This window comes from Phacochoerus africanus, chromosome 4 (assembly GCF_016906955.1).
Source record: "Phacochoerus africanus isolate WHEZ1 chromosome 4, ROS_Pafr_v1, whole genome shotgun sequence".
In the NCBI taxonomy this organism is placed as follows: Eukaryota; Metazoa; Chordata; class Mammalia; order Artiodactyla; family Suidae; genus Phacochoerus; species Phacochoerus africanus.
Window position 1 is genome coordinate 135,869,080 of NC_062547.1, and position 26,009 is coordinate 135,895,088.

Sequence of the window (26,009 nt, forward strand, 5' to 3'; positions counted from 1 at the left end):
CCAGAAACCGGTATCTGCCAGTAACCACCTCCATCGTCTCGGTCGCCGATGCTGGGAAATCCTGCCTCTTCCCTAAAGTCATGGTCCTGGAGTCCAGCTTCTGAAAGGGAGACTCTGCTCATCAACCCTTAGACACTTTCCAAGGCCAATTCTCAGAAGCGGAAACAGAGAGCATCACGCGCCATCAGGCTTAGGTCTCCACCGGGAGCCCAGACACCCAACTCTCCATGCGCACAGGCATAGCGGGGGGGCCTGGCCAGGCTCTGCCCCACCTGAGGGCAGATGCTCTGGGCCCCACAGGACAGTAGCTGTAAAGTCCCACCAGGCCTCCTTGAAAAACAGAAGAAAACTGACTGAGCGATGTTAGTTCTCCTGGGTCCAATGGTGCCCCAGAGACCCTTTCCCATGGTGGCAGAAGTTAAGAGAAAGGTGCGTGTGTTGGGTACAAATATGGACAAAGCATGCTCTGCCACATCCACCACAGGGACGAGGTCAAGAGGTTGCCCACAGTCTGGCCCCAGGAGGCCACCTCAAGCTCTGCTGCCCTCTTGGAGGTGGGGATACCTTCTCTGATGTGATAATGCTGGCTCTGGCCTTCAAAGCTCATCATCATCAAATGTCCTTTCCTTAGCCTTAAGCATATGTAAGGGAGGGAGGTCAAAAGCACAGCTGGAGCTTGTGAGAAGCACAGCAGGACAGTCAGAAGCCAGTGCGAAGCCCAGCTCCACCACTCAACACATGGGAGACCTCAGACAACTCACCCATCATCTTGGTTTCCACGTGTATAAAATAAGCAAGTTAATGGGACGTCAGGATCTTTTTGAGAAGTTGATGAAGTTGTGCTCTTATTCCATGAAAAGCTTTGACAAAATGATAGCTGTTTATCAATGTTATCCACTTTAACAGCTGTGGATTTCAAAGGATGCTATACCAGGAATTAGAATTCCTACTAGGAACTTCCTCCCAGCTCTGAGCTCCTGACGCCACCCTGCTCTGACATCCCCTATCTTGGAGGTATCTTCGGTTCCCCAACACTCTGTAATTCTTGGTTATACAGAAATAGGCATGATAGCAAAACCACGTTCCTAACGAAACAAGATTCTGCACCTGGCTGGGAGCAAAGCTCAGCCCCAGAAGGGGGACGGGGAGACACCTACTATGTCTGCTCTTCCGTGATGACTGGCCAATTATCCCAAGGCAGCTCAATGGTGATGCTGTTCCCTGGACTCCACAGGGTGGTGGACCCTCTAAGAAGAGACATCTGGTAAACCCACGAAGCCCCATCCCCTCACCCTCCTCCCACCCTGTGCCATCCTTCTCTCTTCCCAAGAACAACTCCAGCTAAACGTCAAAGCTGAACAAAGGAGTGTCCTGCCCTGCAAGAAATGTGAGCTCTGGGGTCACATGTCCACCTCCCATCCCCAAAGCCTGTGCCCCTTGAGTCCCCTTTAGGGGGCTGGGTGTGAACACAGGCAGCAGGAGGACTGAGGGTGGTGGTCAGGACAGGGGCTGGCATGACCTGAGTCAGTCCATGGAAGTCAGGCATCCTTCAGAGCCTGGCTGTCGGCATAACCCAGGGAGGGGCAGGCAGGCCTCCGAGCTGCCCAGGGGCAGACAGGCCAGGCAGTGTGGTGACGGTGAGACAGGGAGAGGGGGCTGGGCACACAGAGCTGGAGAGAGATCTAAAACCATATCCTCCGACCGCCCCCCCCGCCCCTCCCCCGCCCGCCGCAGCCGTGAAGATGGGAAAACTCAGCTTCATAAAGGGCCCACGCTTCTGAAAACAGCACCCATCACTCTGCGCTTGGAGAGGAGGGAGGTTGGTTCCTGGCCTCACCAGCCCCATTCACCCATGATGACCGCTCTCTCACGCTTTCACTACAGCCTCCTAGGCCCACACCCACAGCCTCTGCTCAGAACCCCCGAATGTAACTTCACCTCCAGGGAGCTGTCCCCTGGCCACAGATGATGGGACCCCGGCAGATGCTTGTCCAAGTGGAGCCATCCCGGTTCACAGAAGTGAGACCTCGAGGGGGTGGTCCTGGGCCCTGGAGCTGGGGGTTGGTGTGGTGCCAGGGCCAGCACCACAGGACTCATGTTACAGAGCAAAAGCTGTGAGACAGGATTTGCTGGTCTGCGGAAAGGCTGGCCTTCAGAGAGAACAGGTGAGGCAGAGGCAAGAGATGATGCAGCTGGGACACAGGCGACACAGGGGACGGGCTGCCTGACCACGCTCTGCCCTGTGCCCGCCCAGGCAGCCTGCTGGGCTGCAGAGTGTCTCTGGGGCCTCAAGATAACCCTTCTTTGTACACAAACACACGGGAAGGTGATTCTGCTTGTGGCCACCAAGGTCCCTGATGCATCACTCGGCCGCCTGGCCTCGGTGTCCACGCCCACCAGTCTGTGTTCTCCTCGCCCCTCCTCAGACACAGTCCTGCCCCAGCCCACAGCAACACGTGGAGGGTGCCTCCTCCTGAAATACTTCGCTGTTCTCCATACCCAGATCTCTGCCAGCTTCTCCAAGGCCCTCCACCTCAAAAAGGTTCTCCCACACTCAGTGCCTCCCTGGCCTCAACTCTCGTGTACCCATGGCTGGGCCCACACTGCTAACTGAACACATGTCCCCTACCACGTTCAATGCTCACTGTGTGCAGGTGCATAGGTGATTTCTTAGAGCTCTGTTTGTGATTATTTCCTTTCCTTTCTCATAATCCTGTGGTGAGACGTCAGCCCACCACACACACGAGTTTCCCACATACTGGACCTCAGGACCTTCCTTTCTTGACCCAAGAAGAGTCATTCTGAATGAGATAAGGTTTAAATTTTATTCTGCATTTTCATCTCCAATATATAATGAATCACAGTTAACTCTGTCCTGGTCAGCATGGCCATAGAACTGTTTTCTTCCTACAAGTTACCAAACCCCAGTTGGTACAATCAGTTGGACAAGAATGGACACCCAGCTCAAGATGGGACTTGAAAGCAAGAGCTAAGATGTCCAAGTATGACAGTTTGGGCACTGAGGTGACAATGTCACATGCCACAGCACTGTGAGCAAGATGAGACAGAGCAATGATAAGCAGCCATCCCCTCCCATTGCCAAAGTCTTGTGAACCAACAAGAAGGTCAAGGTCGTATCAAGCAGAACCACCTCAGGAGAGAGCCCAGAGGGGTGCAGGCCCTGCTCAGGAGGACAAGTTCTGGAAGTGTGTGTGTATGTTGGGGTGACGGGCTCCGGTTGAAGCTACAGCAGTCACCACTGTGTTCAGCCTGTGGAGGTGACACTCTGAGATGCCAGATTCTTCCAGCCCTCAACGAACTCTCTGAGGGCCCCAGAGCAGCTGAGTCATGAGCCGGGGTGGACGTGAGACACTGGATCCACCATTTGCCACAAACCCTCTGGAGAGAGAAAGTCTGGACTGTGAGAAAAGGCATCCTGCTCTGGGGTCAGGGGAGGACCAATGGAACCAGGTAAGACAGTAGCTACTTCCTCCTTATTACTCAATAAAGGTACCTCTTCTCCTCTAAGCAAAGGGTGACATAGGTGTTAAATTCCTTCTGCTAACTCAGATTCTTTTCAGCAATAACCACGTGTTCCATCACCCTCCCAATTCCCTACCCTGCCCTCATGCCCCACTGGTCCTCAAGCCCCAAGAGTAGAATCACAAATCCCATTTCTCTTCAACCAGTTGGCCCTAAGACAAAGCCAAGCACACAGCGGCGTGCTCAGTGGATGCTCAGTGGACACCTATGGATACTTATGTGTTAAGACCATCACATGTCCCAGCTGGCCCAGATAGCCCAAGGTCCATATCAGGATGTACTCAGCATCCTGAGAAGGTCAGGTGGGAAGTTCTTCTTTGGGACACAAAGACATGCTCTTAAGCTATCCTGCCAGAGGCTGAAGACCCAAGCATGAGGCATAGAATCCCGTTCTTCACAGCCAAATGCAGAAGTGTAAACAGAAGCATATGTAACAACCAAGCAGAAGGGAGTGAAGGAGGAAGAGGAGGCACAGTGGGGCATACTTTAGAAGCATTCCAATTAGAGCATCACCTGGCAGGCCTCTCCCATGTCATATCTCCCAGTGTCTCCACATCAAAGTCTACCTCCCCGGAATGGATGCACGAAATGTGGCATCAGCAGAACCACAGAAACCTGAGGCCTTTCCTACAAGAGGACGCTTTTCAGCATGTTTTAAATGCAAGGCAAGAAAGGGAAATAAATACCAAGAGTTCTGCTTTCTTTATTTAGAGAGTAAGCTTTAAATTAGAGAACAGCTTAAGCAAGGTTTTACTCCGAATGACCTAAGACTTAGCATCAAGAAAAGCCGTCCAGAGTCTTACACATACTGAACAACATCCCCAAAGATAACTTCTGTTCTCACTGCCTCAATCCTTTCCTCCCTTTGTAGAGACAGTTGGCGGCCACCTCCACCCACTGGGAGCCACAGACTATTTCTGCTGACCCTGAATATGTGAAGCATAAACAAAAGATCCTGCATTTGAGTTTGCACTGCACTCTCTGGGTTCCCATTTTGGGTGAAGGTCTAGTGTGGCTGCCTGGTATGCGGGCCTCTTCACAGAAGGAATAAGGTGAGCCTCAAAACCACTTGATGAAGGGGACAGCAAATGAACAGGAATTCCACTCCCATCCCCTAAATACAGCCCCTAGGACTATCTTAAGCATCTCCTGATTCACTAAGGATGCTGGAAAGATTTGAAACTGGTAGGATTCTACTCTAAGTGGAAATCAAAGAACAGTCAGGTCCCTCCTGGGGTTTCTTCTGTAAGGAGTTCTAGAAACCCAAGTCCACTTGTCTAAATCCCTACATGATGCTAAAACAAATAAGAAGAGATGGCTGACTCATTCACTTATAAATATATGAATATCCTACTGTGTGCCAAGCTCCCCTAGAAACTGGGGACCCAGGGTGTCCAGACTCTAGGTTATGTACTATTCCACCAGAAAGAGGTTTCTCCACCCCAAGAGCCACCCTGCTAAACATTGAGTGACAAGTCCTGCAGCTGGTGATGACACACCAGGCTATGGCACAAGAGAAGTACACAGTCTTCTTGGTGGGTACTTAGCAGGGTTCTGAGATCATGGGCATGAAAACACAGCTCCACCTGCATGTTCAAAGCAAGTCGCCAAGTATTACATGCAACATCTCAGTCCTCGTAACAACTCTGATATCAGGGCTGGTATCACGTGCATTTTACTTGATTCTAACCTTAAGGTCGGACAGAGCAAGGAACTTCCCTCAGCTACACAGCTAAAAGGGAAGAAGCAGATCTGAGCCCCTGGGCCTTCGGACTCGAGGGGACCCCGAGTCAAAGCAGACCTGGAGATTACTAAGGAAGCAGCTCAGACAGGCCCGGCACAAATGATTGGGTCCCAGCTGGAAAAACCAACTATGGGGTTGAAAAGCAACAATGAATATCATGGAGGAGAAAGAAGAAAAATAGGACACACAGCGTTCATTCAGGACATAGCAGGACAGCTGCCTGCATCAGGCTGTCTACACTAGGAGCTTGCCCACCACCAGTCAACAAGCCACCAAAAGCACAGCCTGAAAAGAGAGAGATGAGAGACGTGTGGTCATAAAAGCAGGTCATACTTTAGAGACTGGGGCCCAAAACCTGGCTGGTTACGCTGGCATCTGCCACTTCTGCTGCTGGGCCACGCTGCCAATTCCCTCACAGGTGGCTAGGGAACCAGCCAACGTGGTTCTTTAAGCCACTTCATACTCCATTAAGGGCTTGCTGGTCATCCATAATATTCTTTGAAAAGGACTTTTCTGAGAATTACGGGGATGACTTCCTTCTCAACTCAAAAAAATAAACACACACAAATTTTCTCTCCCAATCCAGACCCTTAATGTGTTAAGTATTTTAATGAAAGTAACAGTGGCAGCTTTTCTCTTCAACTAAGGCCTCGGAAGCGTTTCCATCTCAACTCAAGCCCCTCTTGGAGGAAAGGAGAAAATCAGGGCTCAGGCGCCAGGTGAAAAATCAAGCCCCCAGGTGCCGCCCTAGAACTTCCTAGAGCCAGAGGGAGGCCATGGCAGTTCCCTGCAGGTCAACCCCAGGCACCCACTGCACCAACTCCTCCACTTCTTCCCTGAAATGCACCCTTTGGCTCCACAGGCCACTCACTCTTCATTCTTCACTCCAGCCAAGAGCAGATGCTCCCGTGTTTTCTTATTCCCCAACTAGGAGTAAAACAAGACTGCCTTTAATTAGGAAGAAGAAACCGCCAACCAAATAGCAGTGGTATGTCATTTTTGATGAGCAGATGAAAAAGACAGCAGGAGATTTTCGAGACCAGGAAGAAGAAATCCTGCACCCCTCTTCCCTTTTCAAACAGCCACATCTGTCAGTTCCATAGAGAGGAGCGCTGGAGGTGACAACAGAAACCTATTTGCAGGGTGACTCCCCCACCTACGCACAGATCTCCGGGGCCTCTTCCTGGGACGAGCATCTAACCTATCGACTCTGGAGCTCGATCTTTCTAGACGTCAAATATGGCAGAGATACTGCTAAGAACAGCGACGGATCTAAGTCTACCACCTAGTGTCTCATCAGGGCCGGGCCTCCAACTCACCAGGAAATCCAAGGCCACATGACCACATGCTTCTGTGACCTTCGATCATTGTTCCTGTGATTCACAGTTATGTTCTAAACTGGTCCGCAGACACAACACCCCGACACAGACAACATAGAACGTGTTGGTGGAAGGCTTGCGTGGGAAGGAGTACCCTTTGTTCTGCAAGTCTGGCCTTCATTATTTTTCAGAAACGATAAAGTATAAATAAAGGTATAAAAGGGAGCTGAACTTATTCTTTAAAAAGTTTTCATTTTTCCAGCTCTGCAAAGTCAAAAGGTGTAGGAAGCCCTCCCAGCACCCAGCAGATGGTTGGCCCTTGTTAGACACGGAAGAAGGGGGTAAATTCAAGTTCCTTTCCAGCTCAGCAGCCCAAGGACTCCTCTCCCTGACACCAGCAGGCTGCTGGTGTTTGTGGCATCAGAACAACCCCTGGGGGAGCCTACTCTGAACCCAGGTGTGTGCTGAGGGAGGGACAGGGGCATATTTCTGGTCAAACAGAGCCCACATCTTCCACTGCCCACAGGCCCCACAGAGAATGCCTCACCTGCTGCTCTGCCCAGAAGAGCAGGCAAGGAGATTTGAGACATGGCAAGGAGGACCAGACTTTCAGACTTGACACCTGTTGCTTGGCCATACAGGATCAAGAAAGAAGGAGGATTATATCCTAAACGATACTTTGAGGCTTCTGCTCCTGTTTTAAAGGGGCCCAGCCAGCAGCGATAGAATTCAGATATGAAGACAACCAGAAGGGGATGGGGGCTGGCCTCCTGAGCACCCCTCACTCTCCACATGAGGAAACGAAGCCCAGAGAAGTGGAGGGAGCAGCTCACGGAACTAGCTGTGCCAGGCTGCGGCTGTGATGCGCAGCCCAAACGGGGGAGGGGGGTCCCGTGTTCCCACCCTGAAAGCCACAGGCTTGGGCCCGAATGCACTTCTGACCTAGAGGCTACTCGGGTGTTGAAGGGGCCCAGCTTGGCTCTCCCCAGTGGGTCATTTTGCAAGTCTTAGGAGCGGGTCTAAGGGCTGACAGCTTTACTCTGCAGAGAGAAGGCTGAGCTAGCAAGCACAGGTGGACGGCCAGCATCTGGCCTATGCCCCATGTCACCCCCAACTCAATGGCCAGAGCTGGGCGCTTCTACTCACCAACCCAACAGTCACACTTCACCCTCCCCCCCACCCATTTCTGTCCCACCTCACTCACGACACCCAGGCTCTTTCCTCGGGGACTATTTCCTCTGCAACCTATGTGATACCATCCCTTGGAGAAGAGGAAGAAGCACCAGGCAAACTGCTAGCTGCCCCACCCCTCCACCCCTCCCTCCCACCAGAATTCTGCCCCTCTCCACCTCGCGGGGGTCCCTCCAAGGCTGGGGTCTGTGTCGCCCCTCTCTGCTAGCCCAGAATCACTGTCAAGGAGACTTGTTAAAATTAAGCTGAAGCAAAATGTTTTGTTTTGTTTTTTTCGCTTTTTAGGGCCACACCTGCAGCATATGGAAGCTCCCAGGCTAGGGGTCAAATTGAAGCTGCCTCCACCGGTCTACGCCACAGCCACAGCAACGCCAGACCCGAGACACATCTGCGACCAGCACCACAGCTCACAGCAACATCAGATCCTTAAGCCACTAAGCGAGGCCAGGGATGGAACCCATGTCCTCCTGGACACCAGTCTGGTTCACTGTCACTGAGCCACAGTGGGAACTCCTAATTTTATTTTCCGAATTTCACTATAGTCCCTTGAATACCTGAGCAGAACATGGAGCTAGGTCCCCAGGGTGAGCTGGAGGCCCCATTACACAAAAGAGTAAATGAGGACACCCAGGTTTTACGTAGTCAAAGAAAGAAACCTTGAGGTACTAGAACCAGGATCCCACAAGGAAGAGATTGGGTTTCTCTGCATCCAAGCTTTCCTGACTCCAGGAACACTTGGGACCAAGATGCAAATGCCAGTGGCCACCAACAAGAGAAGGCCCAGGCCCTCTTTGAGGCAGATGGCTTTCTCAAAGCCGCCGGGGCTCAGCTCGGGGTTGCTTCCTCTCTCAACAGCACACCCCCGGCCCCACCATGGTTTTCTCAGTTGGCCCTCTCGTCCCCTGCCCTGGGTGCCAGTACCGGCCCCCTCCCAGGGGACTGGTGACAAGACGAGGCCCAGGAGCCTCACAGCAGAAACCACAGCAGTGGAGGCAGAAGGACAATGGCCCTGGCTTGCAGGACAGGGAAGTGGGGCCCACGCACGGGGGGCTGTTAGAGCCTGTCTGATGCCAACATGGCTTTTACTTCTCTCTGAATGGGAAACAAGAGAGACAACCCCCAAGTCACTGAGGACAAATCAAGCAGATGATTGGGGCCTGGCAGAGCTGATGCTGCCAACTCCCCCGAAAAATGGGAATCAGAGCCCCATTTAGAATGCATGGTCTCATGTCCTGATTACGGGGGTGGGGGGGGGAGAGTTTCCTAGAGAAGCACCAATTATTTAGCAGCAGAGGCATAAATAAAGTAGTTAGATGAGTAAATGCTAAATTAAGAGGAAGAAGAATAACGGTTAGCTGCGAATTCATAAATGTTTATTTTCCTGGGTCGCAGAGCTTTTCAGAGCCAATTAAAACACTGTCAACTATGATCTCAAAATACTCAAAAGGCACACGGAGCACTAGCTACAAAGCAGAAGGCTTGCCGGGTGTGGCGAGAGAGGAACAAGAGCCCACACAAGGAATAGGGACAGTGACTTCCCAGTTGAGGGATAAAAATAAAACAAGACTCCAAACACTGCAGCAGCCCAGCAGTCGTGCTCCTCAAAGCAGCCTGCCTGGACGCTGGGGACAGAAACTGGGTAGGACACCAGGATGGGTGGCACAGAGGTGATAATGGTGAGGGCATAGGACGATGGGCTTCGGATTTACCAGCAGGTAAGCCAGGGTGGAAGCCTGGGTTCAGAGATCTAAGTTTACCTCTCCGCCTGCTTGCTTGAAAACAGGTGAAAATGACTTGCAAACCCAGGCTGCTTCCATTCCCCTCTCCCCTCACCGACCTGCCCGGCTCCCCTCCCTCCAAGCCAATTTCATGACAAGCTATTTCCTTTCCCCACATGACTGCAGCCTGCCTATTTCTCTCCTTTTCCTGACTGCCATCAGCATCATCATGTAAGCAAGAAGCTGAAAAAGGCCAGAGTTCATTACCAGCTGGATCCTCCTTCTTGGGTGTGCTTCTAGAGGGGACGGGACACCTCTAAGGCTTTTCTGCCCGGTGTCCTCTGGGACAGGAAAGATCAGCCTCACCCGGAGCTTAGGAGAAACGCAGACTCTCAACATCCCCACATCGACTGCCCAGCATCTGCATTTAACAGGCCTTCGGTGGTTCACAAGGGCATTGAAGCTCGAGAGACACTGGACAGGAGTAGGCAGAGCCCAGTAAAGTTCCTAAGGAGCTGGGAACCGGCTCAACCATGCCCCAGGGACTTAGAGTATTTGCCACCACCGATCACCTTGAAACATATGGGTTTAACCACAATGGCAGGTGGGACATTGTGCTCTCCCAATTCTAGCTAAGAAACTAATATCCATGCCCTCTGACATACAGTAGTAGGCAGAGAGCCATGGCCGAGAGTTTGAGGACCAAAGAAGAGGCGCACCACCCCCCCAGCCGCCAGCACCGCCCCTGCGGGAGAAGCCCCGATTCTTGCAGAAGGGGTGTCATCTGTGTTCCAGGGCACCACACGCAGTGAAAGGCCCAAGGACGCCTCCTGCTGAGACACCTCTCCCAGAGGTCTGTCTGTCTTTGAAAGCGAGTCAAACACTAGAGCTGGCACCAGGGAGGGTTTAGGAGAAGAGATTCTGCAGAAAACAGACCTAAGAGCTGCAAACAGGCCTAGACTGCAGACGAGGCTTGGAAGCTGCTGAGGAGCCAGCCCGAACCCTGTCTGTTCCCAGGGAGAAGGGAGTTGGTTTTCTCCACGCCTGTAGAGTGAGGGGCCAGAGTAAGTCGGGATGCCAAGGGGCAGACCTCCAACCCCACCAAAGGTCAGCTCTTCTCCCTAGCTATCAATCAAAAAGAAGTCTAGGGGCGAGGGGCGACCTGCACTAGGAAGGGTAGAGGAGTATTTCCTTAAATTCAATCAAATGTGTAAGAACAGGGACATATTAAGGAATAAAAATATTTTAAAATGATGGAGTTCCCATCGTGGCTCAGTGGTTAATGAACCCAACTAGTATCCATGAGGACGCGGGTTCGACGCCTGGCCTGGCTCAGTGGGTTAAGGATGCAGTGTTGCCATGAACTGTGGTGTAGGTTGCAGATGTGACTTGGATCCCGCGTTGCTGTGGCTGTGGCACAGGCTGGCAGCTGCAGTTCTGATTTGACCCCTAGCCTGGGAACCTCCATATACTGTAGGTGTGGCCCTAAAAAGACAAAAAATAAAATAGAATAATGCCTAGTCTCAGCAGCCTGAGTCCTCCTGAATGCCCAAACTCTGCAGAAAGAAGCCAGAGCATTTAAATCCTCTGGAATTTGAAGCTGTCTTCACAGGGACAGGAGCGCCTTTGGCATCTGGGGCCAACGCTTGCAGAAAGGGGAGGGCCCGCCAGCCAGGGTGGGATCCTGCTCTCGTTAGGCTGAGCCCTGGGCCAAGGGAGGATGGCAAACACCTTTTCTCTCCATACCATTGCTAACCGCCGGTGTTTCTTCCTCAAAGATTCTTTGCACACACTGAAAACAAATGGTTTCTGACCTCAAAAGCCTATCTCCGTTCTGCAAGCACCAAGGCATACAAAGCTAACAATATTAAATGGAACCAATATTAATATTTACGGTTCTTTGGTGCATGACTGGAAACTTTGAGTAAGAGTAATTTAGGAAAATTTCAGTAAAATCAGGAAGGATGAGTAAGGCTGTGTTACAGCCATCATCCAATCCCAAAGCCCCATGAGTGATGGCAACACAGCCTCCAGGGCTCAAGGGAAAGGGGACCTTCCCACGAATGCCTGCCCCTCAAGAGGGGGAAGGTCCCTAGGGACTGTTATCACATCCCTTCTCCCTTTCCTTGTCCCCCACCCCAAGTATAATATTCTATCAGTATTGATTTTACTACTGTATCTATCTTGGCCGGAGTATGAGGGAGAAGGGGAAAATATAACTCTGTTTCAGAATTTCAATAAGTTGTATCTCCCAGAATTGTTTCCTCTGAATTCAGAATTGCATTACTATTCCAGGCCATGTGCTGCTACTCAACTCTTATTAAAGAGGCACCCCACCCCGCTACATTTCTTTTTGTCTACGTTTGTAAAATGCTAAACTCCTTGAAGCTATTTCAACTGCAGTCTTCGTACATAAAACAATAATTTAACAAAATTCACATTTGTTATCATTGCTTTAAAAATGTGCAAACATGCACACACTGGTCATTTAATCCTTATTTACCCTTAGGACATTCAAGTAATTGGCATAATAACTTGAAAGGCAAACCAAATCTTATTTCCAAGTACTTCAAAAATCTTAAGTCAACGAATGTTTTGGAAGGCACTACTCTCAGGAAAAACACACACACACACACCAACATTTTACCATTTAATTCCTAGATAGGATTTTGGATGTATGTATTGAGTCTCAGGAAACTCTGTTGGTTTTGATTCTTGTAAAAAAAATAAATAAATAAAGACTGAAGAAGCTACTAGAGGAGTTTAATACGGTTTGGGCTGTGAGTTCTGGATATATTCAGAGCTACAATTCAAAGAAGAAACTACCCAGAACACACAGGTCTATCTTGGATGTGGAGGAGATACAAGCTTGGCTTGGCCCGTAAGCCTCTTAAGGTTTGCTGGAGGGCCCATTCATTACCCACCAGAAACGAGGTATGAAAAACTCACTTAAATACATGATAGTCCAGCCTGAATTTTGAAAGTACCAAGGTGACTTCATGCCTAGGACCAAATGTTAAATAAACACCAACTGACTCAGAAACTCAATAAGCCTCTATTTTCCTCACAAAATTATTACACACTGAAAGATGAAGAAGATAGCCTGCATCCCTATGCTAAAATAAAAACAGAAGAGTTTTTGCTTGTTTGTTTTTGTTTTTGAAAGAAGGCAGGCAAGATTAGTACTAAGAATTCAGAGCAAGAGAGCAAACTTGATCAAGAGCGGTCAAAGAAGATTCTAGAGAAAAGGTAAGAACCAGAGCTGGGCCTCGTAAGAGGGGCTGATTTCCTTTCCTCTGTGGAAAGAAGGAACAGCACCAGGACACAAAGACCCTGGTGAGGGAGGGGCCGTGTATCAAGGATGGCTGAGGTCAGCAGACCAGCCAGTTACAATACATGTTCTGCTCATTCTCTCTGAACATTCCGGAGGCTATCCTGTGTCGTGGGCTTCATTTCACAGCTGACAGAAGCAGACTCGATGAGCAGAAGTTACAACACTTCCCAAAAACTCAGTCTACAGCAAAGAGAACTGGATAGATGGGGCAGTTGTTCCTGCCTCCGGGAGTCCCTAGAGGCATCATTTCCTTTTCCCGAAGGACTAAAATTCCCAAACCTGGGAGACAATGGCATCTCTGGGGCTCTATCAGTTGGGAGGAGATGTGGGACCAAAGCAGCACCCCCCAAACAAAAAGCCTTGCTTCCTGAGGATGAGCAGCATCTGCTCTTTCTTGTTGGTGCAAGTAAAACAAAGAAGCCCTAGGTTGGTATCAACTTACCTTCAGTTTCCCTCCAGCTAAATCCCACCTTAATTGGCTCAACTTTTAATTGAAATAAGTGATTTAAAACCATGGGCCAATGAGCCCCAATAGTAAGACTAAATACACATACCTGTGTGTTTGCCTCTTTGCTATTACATATTCAACAATATATTTCTAGGATTTAAGTGATCATTTTCCCTCTATATGGATATGAGTGTAAAAATTAAACTGTTCCCATTGGGAAATGCTGTGCTTGCTAGCAAGTCAGCCTTCAGACTCTTTCAAAAGAGCATTAAGTTGTGTCCTTCATGGATTTAGATGGGAGAGATAGTGTTTCTATTTAATCATCTGCTCACCACAAAAAGAAGCCATGCTAACTTCGGCAGGAAAAGTGTGCGCATTAAATTACTTCTGAAGCTCCCTGAAGATTAAGGCTTGTAGGTTTGGGATTGCATTACAATTAAGTAATAATGAAAGAGAAATCATGTCTTTTGATCAAATAACACATTAATCCTGCCATCCACTGTGTGTCGTTATTCACTCTCCGGTAGTGTTGACTTTTTGAGGTGATTTTTCTTCCTCATTCCACAGGACGGGAAACACACACAGAGAAAAGGAAGGGGTATCCATCAAGGAAAACAATGGGAGTTGAGATGCCCTGGAAAGCTCTCAGGTAGGAATTAGTATTCACCCCATCATCAAGAAACTCCTAGGTAGTTTTAATGAAAAGCTGTAGTCGTTTCTTAAGGTTCAGCATAGAGGAACCATTTCCTGCAGAAAAACTCCCTCCCTCACAAGCCCCAAATGCATGAGACCTACTAACTGAGCAGGGCTAGATGCAGCTTATGGCTCATCTTTCCTATTTCAGACCAGAGTTCACTAAGCAATTAGCAGGATAGCCAGGCTCTCCTGAGAGGTATTTGAGAACAAGTTTTTCAAGCACTTTAGAAGCATTTATATGTACCTAACCCGCCATTAATCATTCTTATCTGTTCATTAAGGCTGCCTCCCTTAGGACTTTTACTTGCCGGTTCTTACTCAGCCTGGTTCTTTTCATCTAAATAGGTGAAAAGGAGTCTATTACTTTGGAATCATATTTTATAATTAAAAGACTTCATTAATTCACATGGGTGTGCTCCTCCAATGGGTCACCCTTTCCGAGTGCTATTAAGCACAGAGAAAGGCCACTTTCTGGAGGGTCTGTGTTGAAGACAAAACGTGCAACCCCAGCTGGATTTGAGGATGCATTTTCGGCACTGGAGAGATTTTAGACCATTACTTCCAGCATGCTAGCAACCTCCCTCCATATCAACACACATGGCTTCCTTCTGACTCCTACCAAAAAAGGGGGTAGGATTTTAATTTCTACTGCAATAGAAACTAAAGGTGGAAAGGAAATCAGATCCTGTAACATTGGAAAGCAATGAGTTTTAAATGTCAGGTCAGCCGTTATGTGACTATACCTCTGCCGGGGACTCTCCCCCACCCGTGTTCAGTCCTCTGCTGGTTCCTGGGCTCATCCATCCCAAAGCAGCAGGCAGGGAGGCTCCAAGCAGTGTGAGATGCAGCCAAAAGCGTCCTGGTTTCATTTTGTGGAGTCTGTTAAGAAAGTGACAAATGCTCAGAATGAAGCATTGCAAAATGTACATATAAGTCAAGGGGTGGTTATGAGCACTTGTTCTCTAGAATCAGATAAACCTGAGTTTCAATCCTGGCACCCTCCCTTCTGTTCTACTGCGGAGAAGTCTTATTACTTCAGAGCCTTGGTTTGCTCATCTCTAAAATGGGTATGTACCTCATAGAGCTGCTGGAAGGACTGAAGGAGGCAACGTCAGGCACAGAGTAAGAAGTGGATAAATGCCAGCTGGTATGTAGAAACCCACCTGAAATGCACCTACCACTACATCTACAAAAACAAATGAGGGCGAGAAGGCTGAGACACCTGTTAGGTTACCATATGTCCATGCTTCAGTTTCTGCAGAAAGCACTTACTTGCAGCTGGGCACACAACTAGCGCTCATTAAATGCTGACGAGCAATCATGTTAAATCTGCAGGACCCCTTTGTAGCTAATACCTCTATTTACAAGATGTGAACTTCAAAATGGCATTAAAGGGTCTACTATTTTCATTTCAAGACCAGTCATTCTTGCAGCAAAATCCAAGCATCCAATGGATAACAGGATTTTCCATAATATTTAAGGTGTTCCCTGAGGTTCACCTGATCAATTGTCTAACATCCTAGAAGACAAGAAATGGGCAGTTGAAAATAATCGAAGAATTACATGGATGAGAAAAAAAAAAACAAAACCAAAAGATCAGCTATAATAAAAATTCATTTCCCTATCATGTGCTGGAAATATTGTGTTAAGGGGACAAAGACGACTGCTATTGTCCAATTAAACGTATTTTTTCAGGTTTCCAGTGTGAACATATCCCAAACTTAATTTCAGTTATCTCTAAGAAATATAGCCAGATAGAACTCATCAGGCAGAATTTACAACTCCTACTCGAGGAAACTTTAAGGGTTATTGATTTCTGAGAGCACCACACAATTTAGTGCTTAATTGCTTGCGGTCCACACTGCATCCTGATGGTGGCTGGGGATATGAAAACACAGAGTATCTTGGAGGCCAGCACCCCCTGTGACCCGGCTGCAGGACGGTCCAGAGCAAGTGTCCGAGCCAGAGATGATTAGCTACTTGAGAGACCTTATAGCCTGTTTGGGTGGCCCATGCATGCTCACCCCCAAAGCCAACAGCTTTGGCAGATCCCTACTTTACCCAAGAGGAGATCTCAAATGATCACCAGGTCTGGGGGCAGGGCCACCAAACAAAGACACTCGGGCCACACTCCAAGTTTCCCTTGGCTGCCTTCCAGGCCCGAACAGAGCCACTGCACCAGATTTGCTCTGCGTCCCCAACTTGAGACAGAAATGCCCACAGGAAGAGAAGTCAGACGAAAAATTATGGGCATATAACACTGACCCATGAAAAGGCAAGGTTTTAAGTTATGAATGTCTTTTTTTTTTTTTTTTTCAGGGCCGCACCCGTGGCCTATGAGGGTTTCTTTCCAAGCTAGAGGGTGAATCAGAGCTACAGCTGCTGGCCTACCCCACAGCCACAGCAACGTGGGATCCGAGCCGTGTCTGTGACCTACACCACAACTCATGGCTACACCAGATCCTTAACCCACTGAGCAAGGCCGGGAATTGAACCTGCGTCCTCATGGATACCAGTCAGGTTCGTTTCTGCTGCGGCTCAACGGGAACTCCCCACCCTCGTTATGACTGTCTTTTAAGAGAAGGTGTCTTTTTCTTTCTTTTTCTTTTTTTTTTTTTAAGGGTTCACAGGCTCCCACCCCTACCTCTGCTTCTTCAGCCGTTTGTCTTTGACCTCTGAATGGAAAGCTAGAGGTACCAGAGACATAGGGCAGGTGACTAAGATCTGAAGGTCAGGTCTCAGCACCATCAGTCAGCACCCTCTGAAGAAGGCAGAGTGAAGCAGCAGAACGTGTGGCTTCGGCCGCCACCTGGGAGAGGGCGGCAGCCGTCAGCAGGCACCCAGCACCATGCCCCCCATCCAGGGCTCCAGCTAGGGTGTGTGTTCTCACAGGGATGAGGAGGAGGGGAAAATCACATTCAGGACTAAAAGAGAATAAAAATGACTCCCCTAACTGCAACCAGTTTTTCTAAAAATAAATAGGCTAACTCCCTACTCTCTATAAATTATTCTCTTCTGAGTACAGTGCCATGTTCCAGAGCCTGCAGAAAGCAGTTACTAGATTTTTGGAATTTTTTTTTTTTTAAACCAGCAACAGTACCTTAAGCTCAAACTAGAAAGACACCGCTTCCTACACTACTATTACTAATTCTTCCCTGCTTACCCTCCAATGAACAGCGCTCAGGGAGTAAACACTTGAATAAAGGGTGTTCTTGTCTCCCTTGGCATGCCTTCAAGCCCAGATAAACTAAAAACAGCAAGAAAATCTAAAGTCAACCCTATATAATATACAGACGTCAATTCTTGGAGTTATGAAATAGTCAAGCCACAATATCTAGCATGTAGATTTCAATTTGTCTAGTAATCCAAGATCAATTATTTTTGATGTTTTATTATTAATAGATATCATAAGAATAAACTCCATCCATTTCAACTGTTTTGGCAAGCACCAAATCACTTCATTTAAGAGGGTGTGCCCAGAAGTTCCCGCTGTGGCTCAGCGGAAATGAATCTGACTAGTATCCACAAGGATGCAGGTTCGATCCCTGCTTGCTCAGTGAGTTAAGGATCCAGCATTGCTATGAGCTGTAGTTTAGGTTGCAGACTCAGCACGAATCATGGTGTAAGCCGGAGGTTACAGCTCTGATTTGAACCCTAGCCTGGGAACCTCCATATGCTGTGGGTGCAGCCCTAAAAAGACCAAAAAAAAAAAAAAAAAGAGGTTGTGCCCAGACTTCTGCCATTAAACCTGCAGCACCTGGAGTTGTGTTTGATTTTATCGGATTTGTGTTGAGGTTCCTATAATTTTACTGGAAGACAGGGAAACAAATGAGCCGGGCTAATTCCTGAAATATTCCTAGGCAACCTCTCTGCCAAGTTTATTTCAGCTTGGCCACCACTCGATCAAACTTTATTTGCACGGCAGATGCATCTTAGATGTCATTTGCACACACGGTGATTGACGATTCATTCCATCTACAGCAGCAACAGCCTCAAAATTTACAACTCAAGTTTTACGACAGTTTGGTTCATAAAAAAAAGAATTAATATTGAATCTAAATCAATGTTGATGATCTGTCTAATAACCAAAGAGAGACTATCTAGGGGGCTAACACTTATACAGCAATCACTATGTGTCGGGCACTGTTCTAAATGTTTTACGGGTATTAACTCATAATCCTCACTCCTACTCCATGAAGAGGGCCGTGATCATGGCCCTGGTCAGACAACAGAGATGGGTCACAGACAGGACTGAGGACCCTGCCATGTGGCAAATAAGCGGCAGGGGTGGTACTCAAAGCCAGCCAGAAGGACTCAATGTCTATACTCTTAATCCTCGCCCTCTGCTGTTTTGCTTTTTTTCTGCTGCTTCTTAGCAATGTTTTATGTGGATGAATAGTTGTTTTTAAGATGATGGAGGAAAAAAAAACTCTCAGTAGATCAAGATTGGAGGCATGAACCCCAAGTCTCTCCTCTGAAAGATGCCAAGGGCTCCTCCAGCATTCATGGCAAGGCCAGAGGAGCAGAGCTGGGGAAGCCAAACTGCCCCCGTCTACACCCTACCCCAGATAGGACCACTCAGCATGCTCCCCTCAGCTCTCATCGCTGCTGTCTTTATTGGCCAAGAAGGAATGTGGTTGAAATGAAGAAACTGTGAGGAGATGCAAAGGATGCCAGCCATGGAGCATGCCAGGCTGCTAGACAGTCACTTTAGGGGAAGGGGACCTATGTAAAAATTAATCACTCCTCAAGTTAAAATAGCCCCACCAGCCCTCAGACAAAAGAAAATAATCTTCCTGTTACAGAAATGGGAAGGCACCCTCAGCAAGGTCACAAACCCTCTTTTTCAACCTTTTGAAATCAATTGAGGTTTACAAGCTTCATTCTATCCATGCTGGAGTCCCAAGATTGGTCATAAATCTACCTGAGACTGTTCTCATAAAAGATCTGGCACTCCCTTTCCTTTCAAACAACTCATAAAGCACCATCACTTGATATTTAAGACAGCTCATTTCCAAGAGAAGTACTTCACTGCTTCCTGCTGGGTTTCCCACCTGAGTCTCATGTCTCCCTATGCTCAGGAGAATCGGGGCGAGGTTGGCCACTGCACAGACAAGACAGCAGAGGTTGAGGAACTCACACAACATGTGAGATCAACTCAGTGGCCAGACCAAGACAGAAACCCAGGCATCCTGACCTCTAGGCAAACACTATATTCCTTACATTATCACAAACTGACGTATGAGCTGTAAGCATTCGGTGTTTAGACATTGATTTTGCATTTTTAGTTCTGGACGGGCCCTTCTCAACCATCTACCCGTCTATTGTGAAAACCACAGGACTTTCTGGTGTTATAAGCTGATATCTGTGCTACCTTGTATTTGCATCTAAAATTATAGAGGTATTATAAATCTGTAGAATGTAACATTCCAAATACTGACTTGCTTTTTGAAGAAACTAGAAAAAATGTAACATAGCATGCAAATGGTCAGGGAGAAATAAGTATGACTATGTAAATTCCAAACCACCCCAACAGGGAACATGTGCCAACACGTAAGCTCTTTATCAAACAAGGTCCAAGGCCAGAGAGAAGCACCAACATTAAATACAAAATTCTCTTTCCTCCTCCAGGAATCAGCCTTGCTTGGCAAGAATGGGAAGCTTTTTTTTCCAGCCACACCTGTGGCATACGGAAGTTTCTGGGCCAGGGATCTAATCTGAGCCAGAGCTGTGATCTACACCACGGCTGTGGCAATGCTGGATCCTTAACCCACTGCGCTGGGCCAGAGATCGAACCTGTGCCTCCAAAGAGACAAGCCCGATTATTAACCCATTCTGCCACAGCAGGAACTCCAAGAGTGAGAATTCTGACCCTCGGAGCTTTGGGGAAGATTATTCACCAGTTCATTCTCATCCTGTCTCCCGGAATATGGTAACATTATCAAACCAGACATTATGGAGTAGTCACACAGAAATAGCTTCTCTTTATAACCAAAAGGACCAGAAATTATAAAGATGATTTGGCAGAACCAAGCAACAACTCCCAATCTTGAAGAGAATGGCAAGGTTTGTGGCTTTGAGGCACCTGAATTTCCAGCCTTTCTAACAGCAAAGTGTATGCTCTAGCCAATTACTTTTAGGTGCGTTGCATTCTACACGAGCAATGTTGGCAGTCAACAAATAGAAACCAACTAGGGACCACAAAAACCCCACAGTTCTCTTCTATCTGTCTGCCCAGTGGTCACAGACAAAAAGGCCTATCAACCTCAACCTAACACCAAGAGGCCATATGGTAGTTTCCTTTGAAAGGTAGAGGACTTCAATTTTGACTTGTGAGTGTTTTAGGAAAAAAAGAAAGGGGTTCAATCTTCCTAAAATAGCCCTTAACATACCCACCCAGGGAAATTAGGCGTGGAAACATATCAAGCTTCCCCAAAGCAAGCCATAATGAAGCTATATTGCATTTCCCATTAATTACCTACTCTATACCTCAGGTTAATTTTTTAAACATTGATAAATTTGATGTCTAAGTTACTCTATGTGCAATGTGTACATCTCTGACATTCTTATTTACCATGAAATTAACACACAGAAATCCTCACCCTTTCAATATTCGGATCGTACCTTGTAAGTACCACGTTCTCTCTACTGAAGTTCTGTTTTACTTGAAGTCTCATGCCTTGTGTTATGCACTGAGATAGAAAATGTAAGGAAAGATGTGCTCTTGAAATAACTGCCCAATTTGATGAATTAGTAAGCACACAACATCACATGATGCTGAATTTTCAAAGAAATACCAAAAAACAAACAAACAAACAAACAACATCAACAACAACAACAAAAAAAACGGCAAAGGAGCTGTTAAGGTAGATTTTTAGAGAATCTTGACTAGTCGATGCCAGTTTCTGAAATACAATCTTGTCAAACAAAAGATCATGAAAATCATTAAAAAAAAAAAAAAAGTCTGCAGCCTTTAGAAGGAAAATAATTCTAAGTGGCTGGCCGGTCAAGGTAGCAAAATCCAACCTATCCTTCCTTCAACCACCTCCAGGATACAGCCAAAGGTATTAAAGTTCTCCCAGATACCCAGAACAAGCGAACCCCTCTCTGGAACAAAAAGCTTTCCTGGAATTAACAACTGAGGGTGATAAAAAAAAAAAAAATTCTGAAGAGAGAAAAAGCCAACGGAACAATTTTTATTAAGCAACTGCAATACACTACATCAAAGACTATTTTCTTACATGGCCTTTGGCTCAGTCTGAAGTCTTTGGAGAGAAGGCTTTTTCCCTAGGATGAGAAGAAAGTGAACATTTATCTGAGTGTGTCTGAGCAGAAATTATCTAGTAATGCTGCAGTATCTTCTTACAGAACTAAGACAGGGAGCAGACATGAGCCCTGTGGGGCATTAGCCCAGGTCTTCCATTAGTTACTGCCTGAGGGCTGCTGGGCTTCTGGAGTCAGAGAAGCCACCTCACTCAGTCCCCTGACCATTTGCTTCCCGGGTGAGCCCTCCCCGTGATCAACGCCCAGTCCCAGAGCCTGGCTGGACCATTCCAGGATTAAGAGGAACTGTTAAGAGTCACAGTCTTCAGTGACATCGAGTCCATCAATAGTCATCTCTGGCTTTCCCCTAACCTTCGTGGTAGGAAAAAAAACTTGGGACTTTTGAGAAAAGTCCGACTTTCTTCCTGATCCCTTTACTCCACTCATGGATTGTGAGACAGGCCCATACCTGGAGCACATTTTTATTAGGTCACCGTGCCATCTCCTACAGAGGATTCGGTTTCCTTTTGGCGCAGAGAATGGGGATGGATGTCTGTGCCTCAGGGGCCCATCTGGTACAATTCCTGGTGCACAGGTTTGCAACAAATTTACGAAGGGAACAGACCAGAGCTTCTGGCATCGTTTTTCCCCTCGCTGGAAACCTTGGCGGAAACCTCTGCGGAAGCGACACCTAGAGGGGAGCGGAGGAGAAGCTGCGGAAGCGCTATTCATCAATGTCGGCGACAGTTATCTGGAGCGAGGTCGGCTGGGCAGCGCATGGGGACCAACTCTCTGGGCTGGATGCAGACCTAGCAGGGGTCAACTCTGCCCATCTCCGTGAACTTCCATAGATGGACGCGCTGTACGGAATGCTCGCCACGTTCCAGGCATTGTGGAAACCCTGCTTCCAGCTCGTTTCTGCTCTTGCAAGAGGGGCTGGCGCCTAAGTCCTCAGGTGGCAGGCCTCGGGCGAACGCGCTCCGGGCACCGCTTTGTCAGCTGAAGGGAGGCCCTAAGGTTTGCGCCAAGCTCGCCCCCAAACTCCAGGCGACACGCGCCCGCAAAGTGGAGCGCTCTGCCCGAGTCGCCTAGGTCCCCCGAAACTTGGAACGGGTTTTTGGTTGGCGCAGAGAGGTGCGGAGAACACCCACATTACAAGCTCTTAGGACCAAGCCCCCTGCCTGAACATCTCCCAAACTGCTCACTAGTGACTCCCGAGCAGATAACACCGGCCTTTGGCTTGACACAGAGGTCGCCGGGCAGAACGAGATCTGGTAGCTGCCTAAGCCGGGTGGGCTTCCGAGTACTTCCCCCGCCTCCTCAGCGGAGTCCAAGCACTCAGCTCAGCTCTGGGCGCAGCGGCCCTCGGGGTTGTGAGGGCCAGGCGGGCGCCGCGGGCCCTCCTGGTTGCAGCGAGCAGACGCAAGTTTCCCTGCAAAGCTGGAGGAAAGGGATAGTGAGGACGCCCGCCTCGCGCTCCAGCCCGGGCCAAGGGTAGGAGTCCGAGCCCAGGTGCTGCCGCTCGCCCGGCTCGCCGAGGCCGCTGGGGATCCAGAGCCCAAGAACTGCACCTGCAGGGTCTCAGAGACCGACGCCTGCTGCGGGCTCGGCCCGAGTGGTTCTGCGCGGCGTTTCGCGCGCCAGCCCGGTCACTCGGTCCTCACTGCAGACCCGGGCCACTTGCCTCGGAGCCCCAGCCTTTACCCCGAGTCCTGGCCCTGCCTAGCTCGGGTCCCGGGGTCCCGTGGCCGCCTCCCGGCAAGCGGGCAAACTTGGCTTACCCGGCGCAGCGGTGAGGACAAGCTAGCGCCGGCCGGGCCCTGCAGGGAGACGCGGGGCCGCGTGCGCCGGGACCCCAGTGGAGCGCGGCGGGACCGGCTGGTGGCGGCGGCGGCTTGGCACCCTCCCCGCGCCCGCTCCGAAGCTGCGCCCGCGTACCTGCGGCGGCCGGGGCCGAGAGGAAGACCAGGTGGCCGGACTCGGCGGGCGAGAGGGGGAGACCCGGCCCCGCGTCCTTCGGTCGGTCCCTCCGGCTGTCGGCGGGTCCTGGGCGCTCTGGAAGCTGTCGCGGCTCCAGCCCTCCGAGCTGCCGCTGCCCGCTGCTGTGGCATCGCCGCCGCCGCGGCTGCCCTATTTCTGCCGCCGGGACCGGAGCTCGTGACGTCACCCTCCCGGCCCCGCCTGCCCAATCGCCGCCACCTGTGCGCGCGGCCCGCCCGCCGCTCAGACCCGCGCGGGGCCCGCGGCAGGTGCGCAGAGCTGCCGGGCGCGCACGCGGAGCGGGAGGACTCCTGGCGCTCCAGGGCGGTCTCTGCAGCCACGCGGGAGGGGGTACGCTCCCGGGCCTGGCTCGCGTGGAGCCCGGCAGGCAACGTGTCCTCCCACCCCGCCACATACCCCTCCTCCCCTCTCCTCCTGGCTCTTTCCCGGGAAAGGGTTCCCCAAGGCTGTGCTCTCAAGATGCGCCGCTGATCAAGATGCTGCCATAGCTTGGGGAGCCGAGGGTGGCCAGTACACCGCACCAAGAGAGCGGTCCCTGGAGGCAAAGTCAAGGGACATTCTCGCTCTCTGAGGGCTAACAACCTGCGAAAGAGCAGTTTTTATTTCTGTCTTCCGAATCTGCTCTCTCCCACTGCAGAATCTTATGCAATCCTGGGCATATGGGGGCCGTTACAGGTGACATTTGCCTAGCCTGGCCAAGCTATGACCAGAGGGTCCCTTCTTATTCCTTAGAACCCCTCATGAGGCCCAGACCTCACCCTCAAACCTGGGGCTCCCAAACCTTTCTGGATCCCCCTTCAACATCCACAACTTTTGGAACCCACATCCCAGGGACGGTTTTATTTATTAACTGGCTTAGAGATCAGTCTTGGTGCCCAAATAAACTGGAAACAACTTGGTAGCAACAGGGGTCCCCCAAATGGACATAGTGTAGCTCCAACCTGGCATCAAACTTAGAAGGAAGACTCTAGCCACTTCTGGCTGGTGGTTAGTCATCTGCAAGGTCCTTTCTGGGGAAGCCTCCTGCTCTGGCTGTGTGGGCACCAGGTGACTTCCTGGCCTAGGGGAACAGTGTCTTGTCCATGTCCCTGTAATCTTTCCTGGCTTGGAGGAGGGGCTAAGCGGCGTTTCTAAGTTTAAGATTAGTTAAATATCAGGAGAAGAGGAAGAATTCAGAGAGCTGACATGGAGGAAGAGGTATCAGATTTGTCCTTTCCTTCAGCATATTTATCGGGCCCTGCTGTCTACCAGGCCCTGTATTAGGTGCCGAGGAGACAGCAGTGGCTGGGCCTGCGTGGTCCCTGCCCTCACATGGGTTTCGTCCTGGAATCCTCCCGCTACTACCCCTCAGCTTGTAACCCAGAGAACCAGTCATATTTCTGCTCTTGGTATGTTTCACCATCTGTAAAATGAGGACTTGGAAGAAACCTGGGTGACTTCCAGGTCTCACTCTGCTGTGACTTCCCCGTGGGTACCATGATTTGTGCTCAAAAGGATAAAAAAACTACTCCATGCTCAGTGCTCCTGGCCTTGGCAGGCAGGATGCTCTCTCAAAACTGACCATGAATCTTTGCCAAGGCCACCCATGACTGAACCTCCAAGGCTGGCTTGAGGCCAGATTCTCTGTCGCTGGACCAGGAAAGGAATGGCACTTTCCTTATTGGAAACAAGAAAGACCGGGCATAAAAAGAAACAGGGAAGTTTGGAAACATGCTGAGCCTCCCCCTGAGATTTAATTCTAAGTTGGTGATCAAGATGGGGTCTCACATCCAGCAGATGCTATAGGCTGTGATGTAGGCCACAGACGCAGCTCGGATCTTCCATTGCTGTGGCCGTGGCCAGCAGCTGCAGCTCTGATTCGACCCCTAGCCTGGGAACTTCCATATGCTGCAGGTACAGCTCTACAAAGCCAAATAAATAAAGATGGAGCCTCACAGCTCGAAGGCTGGGTTCAGCTCCCTTCCCAGACTTAGAGGTGTTTGGAAAAGCTGGTTTCTGTTCTCAATTTTCAGCACAAAGTCCCTGAGTCAGCCTAATGGCTTATTACATAACCAAGGCAGGCCTTGGGGTATGTGTTTTTAATAACTCAGGGTCACATGTAAGTCAGGGTCTGTGGATCAACCAAGATCAGAAATAGCCTGTTTCGTGCAGGAAAGGCACTGGACTTTCACAAACTTTCTCTGCTTTCCAAAGAAGGGGGAAACGTAGCTGCTGCAAAATGGATGTAGGAAATATCCCTTTGAGATAATGCTAACCTCTAAAGTGAGCTATTGTGACCACTGTGCATAAAATAAGACTGGAATTAAAAGTCACCTTGGAATAAAAAAGATGAAGTGTGAATGACGAAATAAAACAAGCCTGCAGGGAAGCAGCATCGGACGCCAGCAGACCTTGACACCTCTTTGAATTGCTCTGTGTTTTCACCTCTCAGGGCAATTCTTGGTTTAATAATACTCCCACCTTGGAAAATAGGCTAGATTTTACACAGAGAATTTCAGAATTGGCCTGAAACCCTACTTCAGAACTCACGAGCATATTGATGATTCTCAGTAGCCAACTATGATGCCTAGTTTTTTTTTTAAAAAAAATTGATTAAGCTTTGAAATCATACAATTCAGTAAGTTTGAAAGAAGGGAGCTCAAAAGCAACATAACTTCAAATTACCGCCCCTGGCAGTAAGTTATTGGTGAGTGATTTTGCCAGGCAAGACTCAGAGACACACAAAGAAGGCAATCAATGTATTTTTAAAGAT

General features: G+C 49.2%; 1 protein-coding gene across 1 annotated transcript in view; it reads right to left on the minus strand.

Moving 5' to 3' along the window:
- The window catches only part of FSTL4 (follistatin like 4), a 416,868-nt gene extending 393,457 nt beyond the window's left edge, over positions 1–23,411 (minus strand). The window contains exons 1-2 of the mRNA XM_047778622.1: positions 23,195–23,411; positions 14,737–14,872 (exon numbers count right to left, since the gene is read on the minus strand). Coding sequence (XP_047634578.1) covers positions 14,737–14,872; positions 23,195–23,367 — 309 coding nt within the window. The 5' untranslated portion in view covers positions 23,368–23,411. The remainder of the gene's footprint in view (positions 1–14,736; positions 14,873–23,194) is intronic.
- Between the last annotated feature and the right edge of the window lie 2,598 nt (positions 23,412–26,009).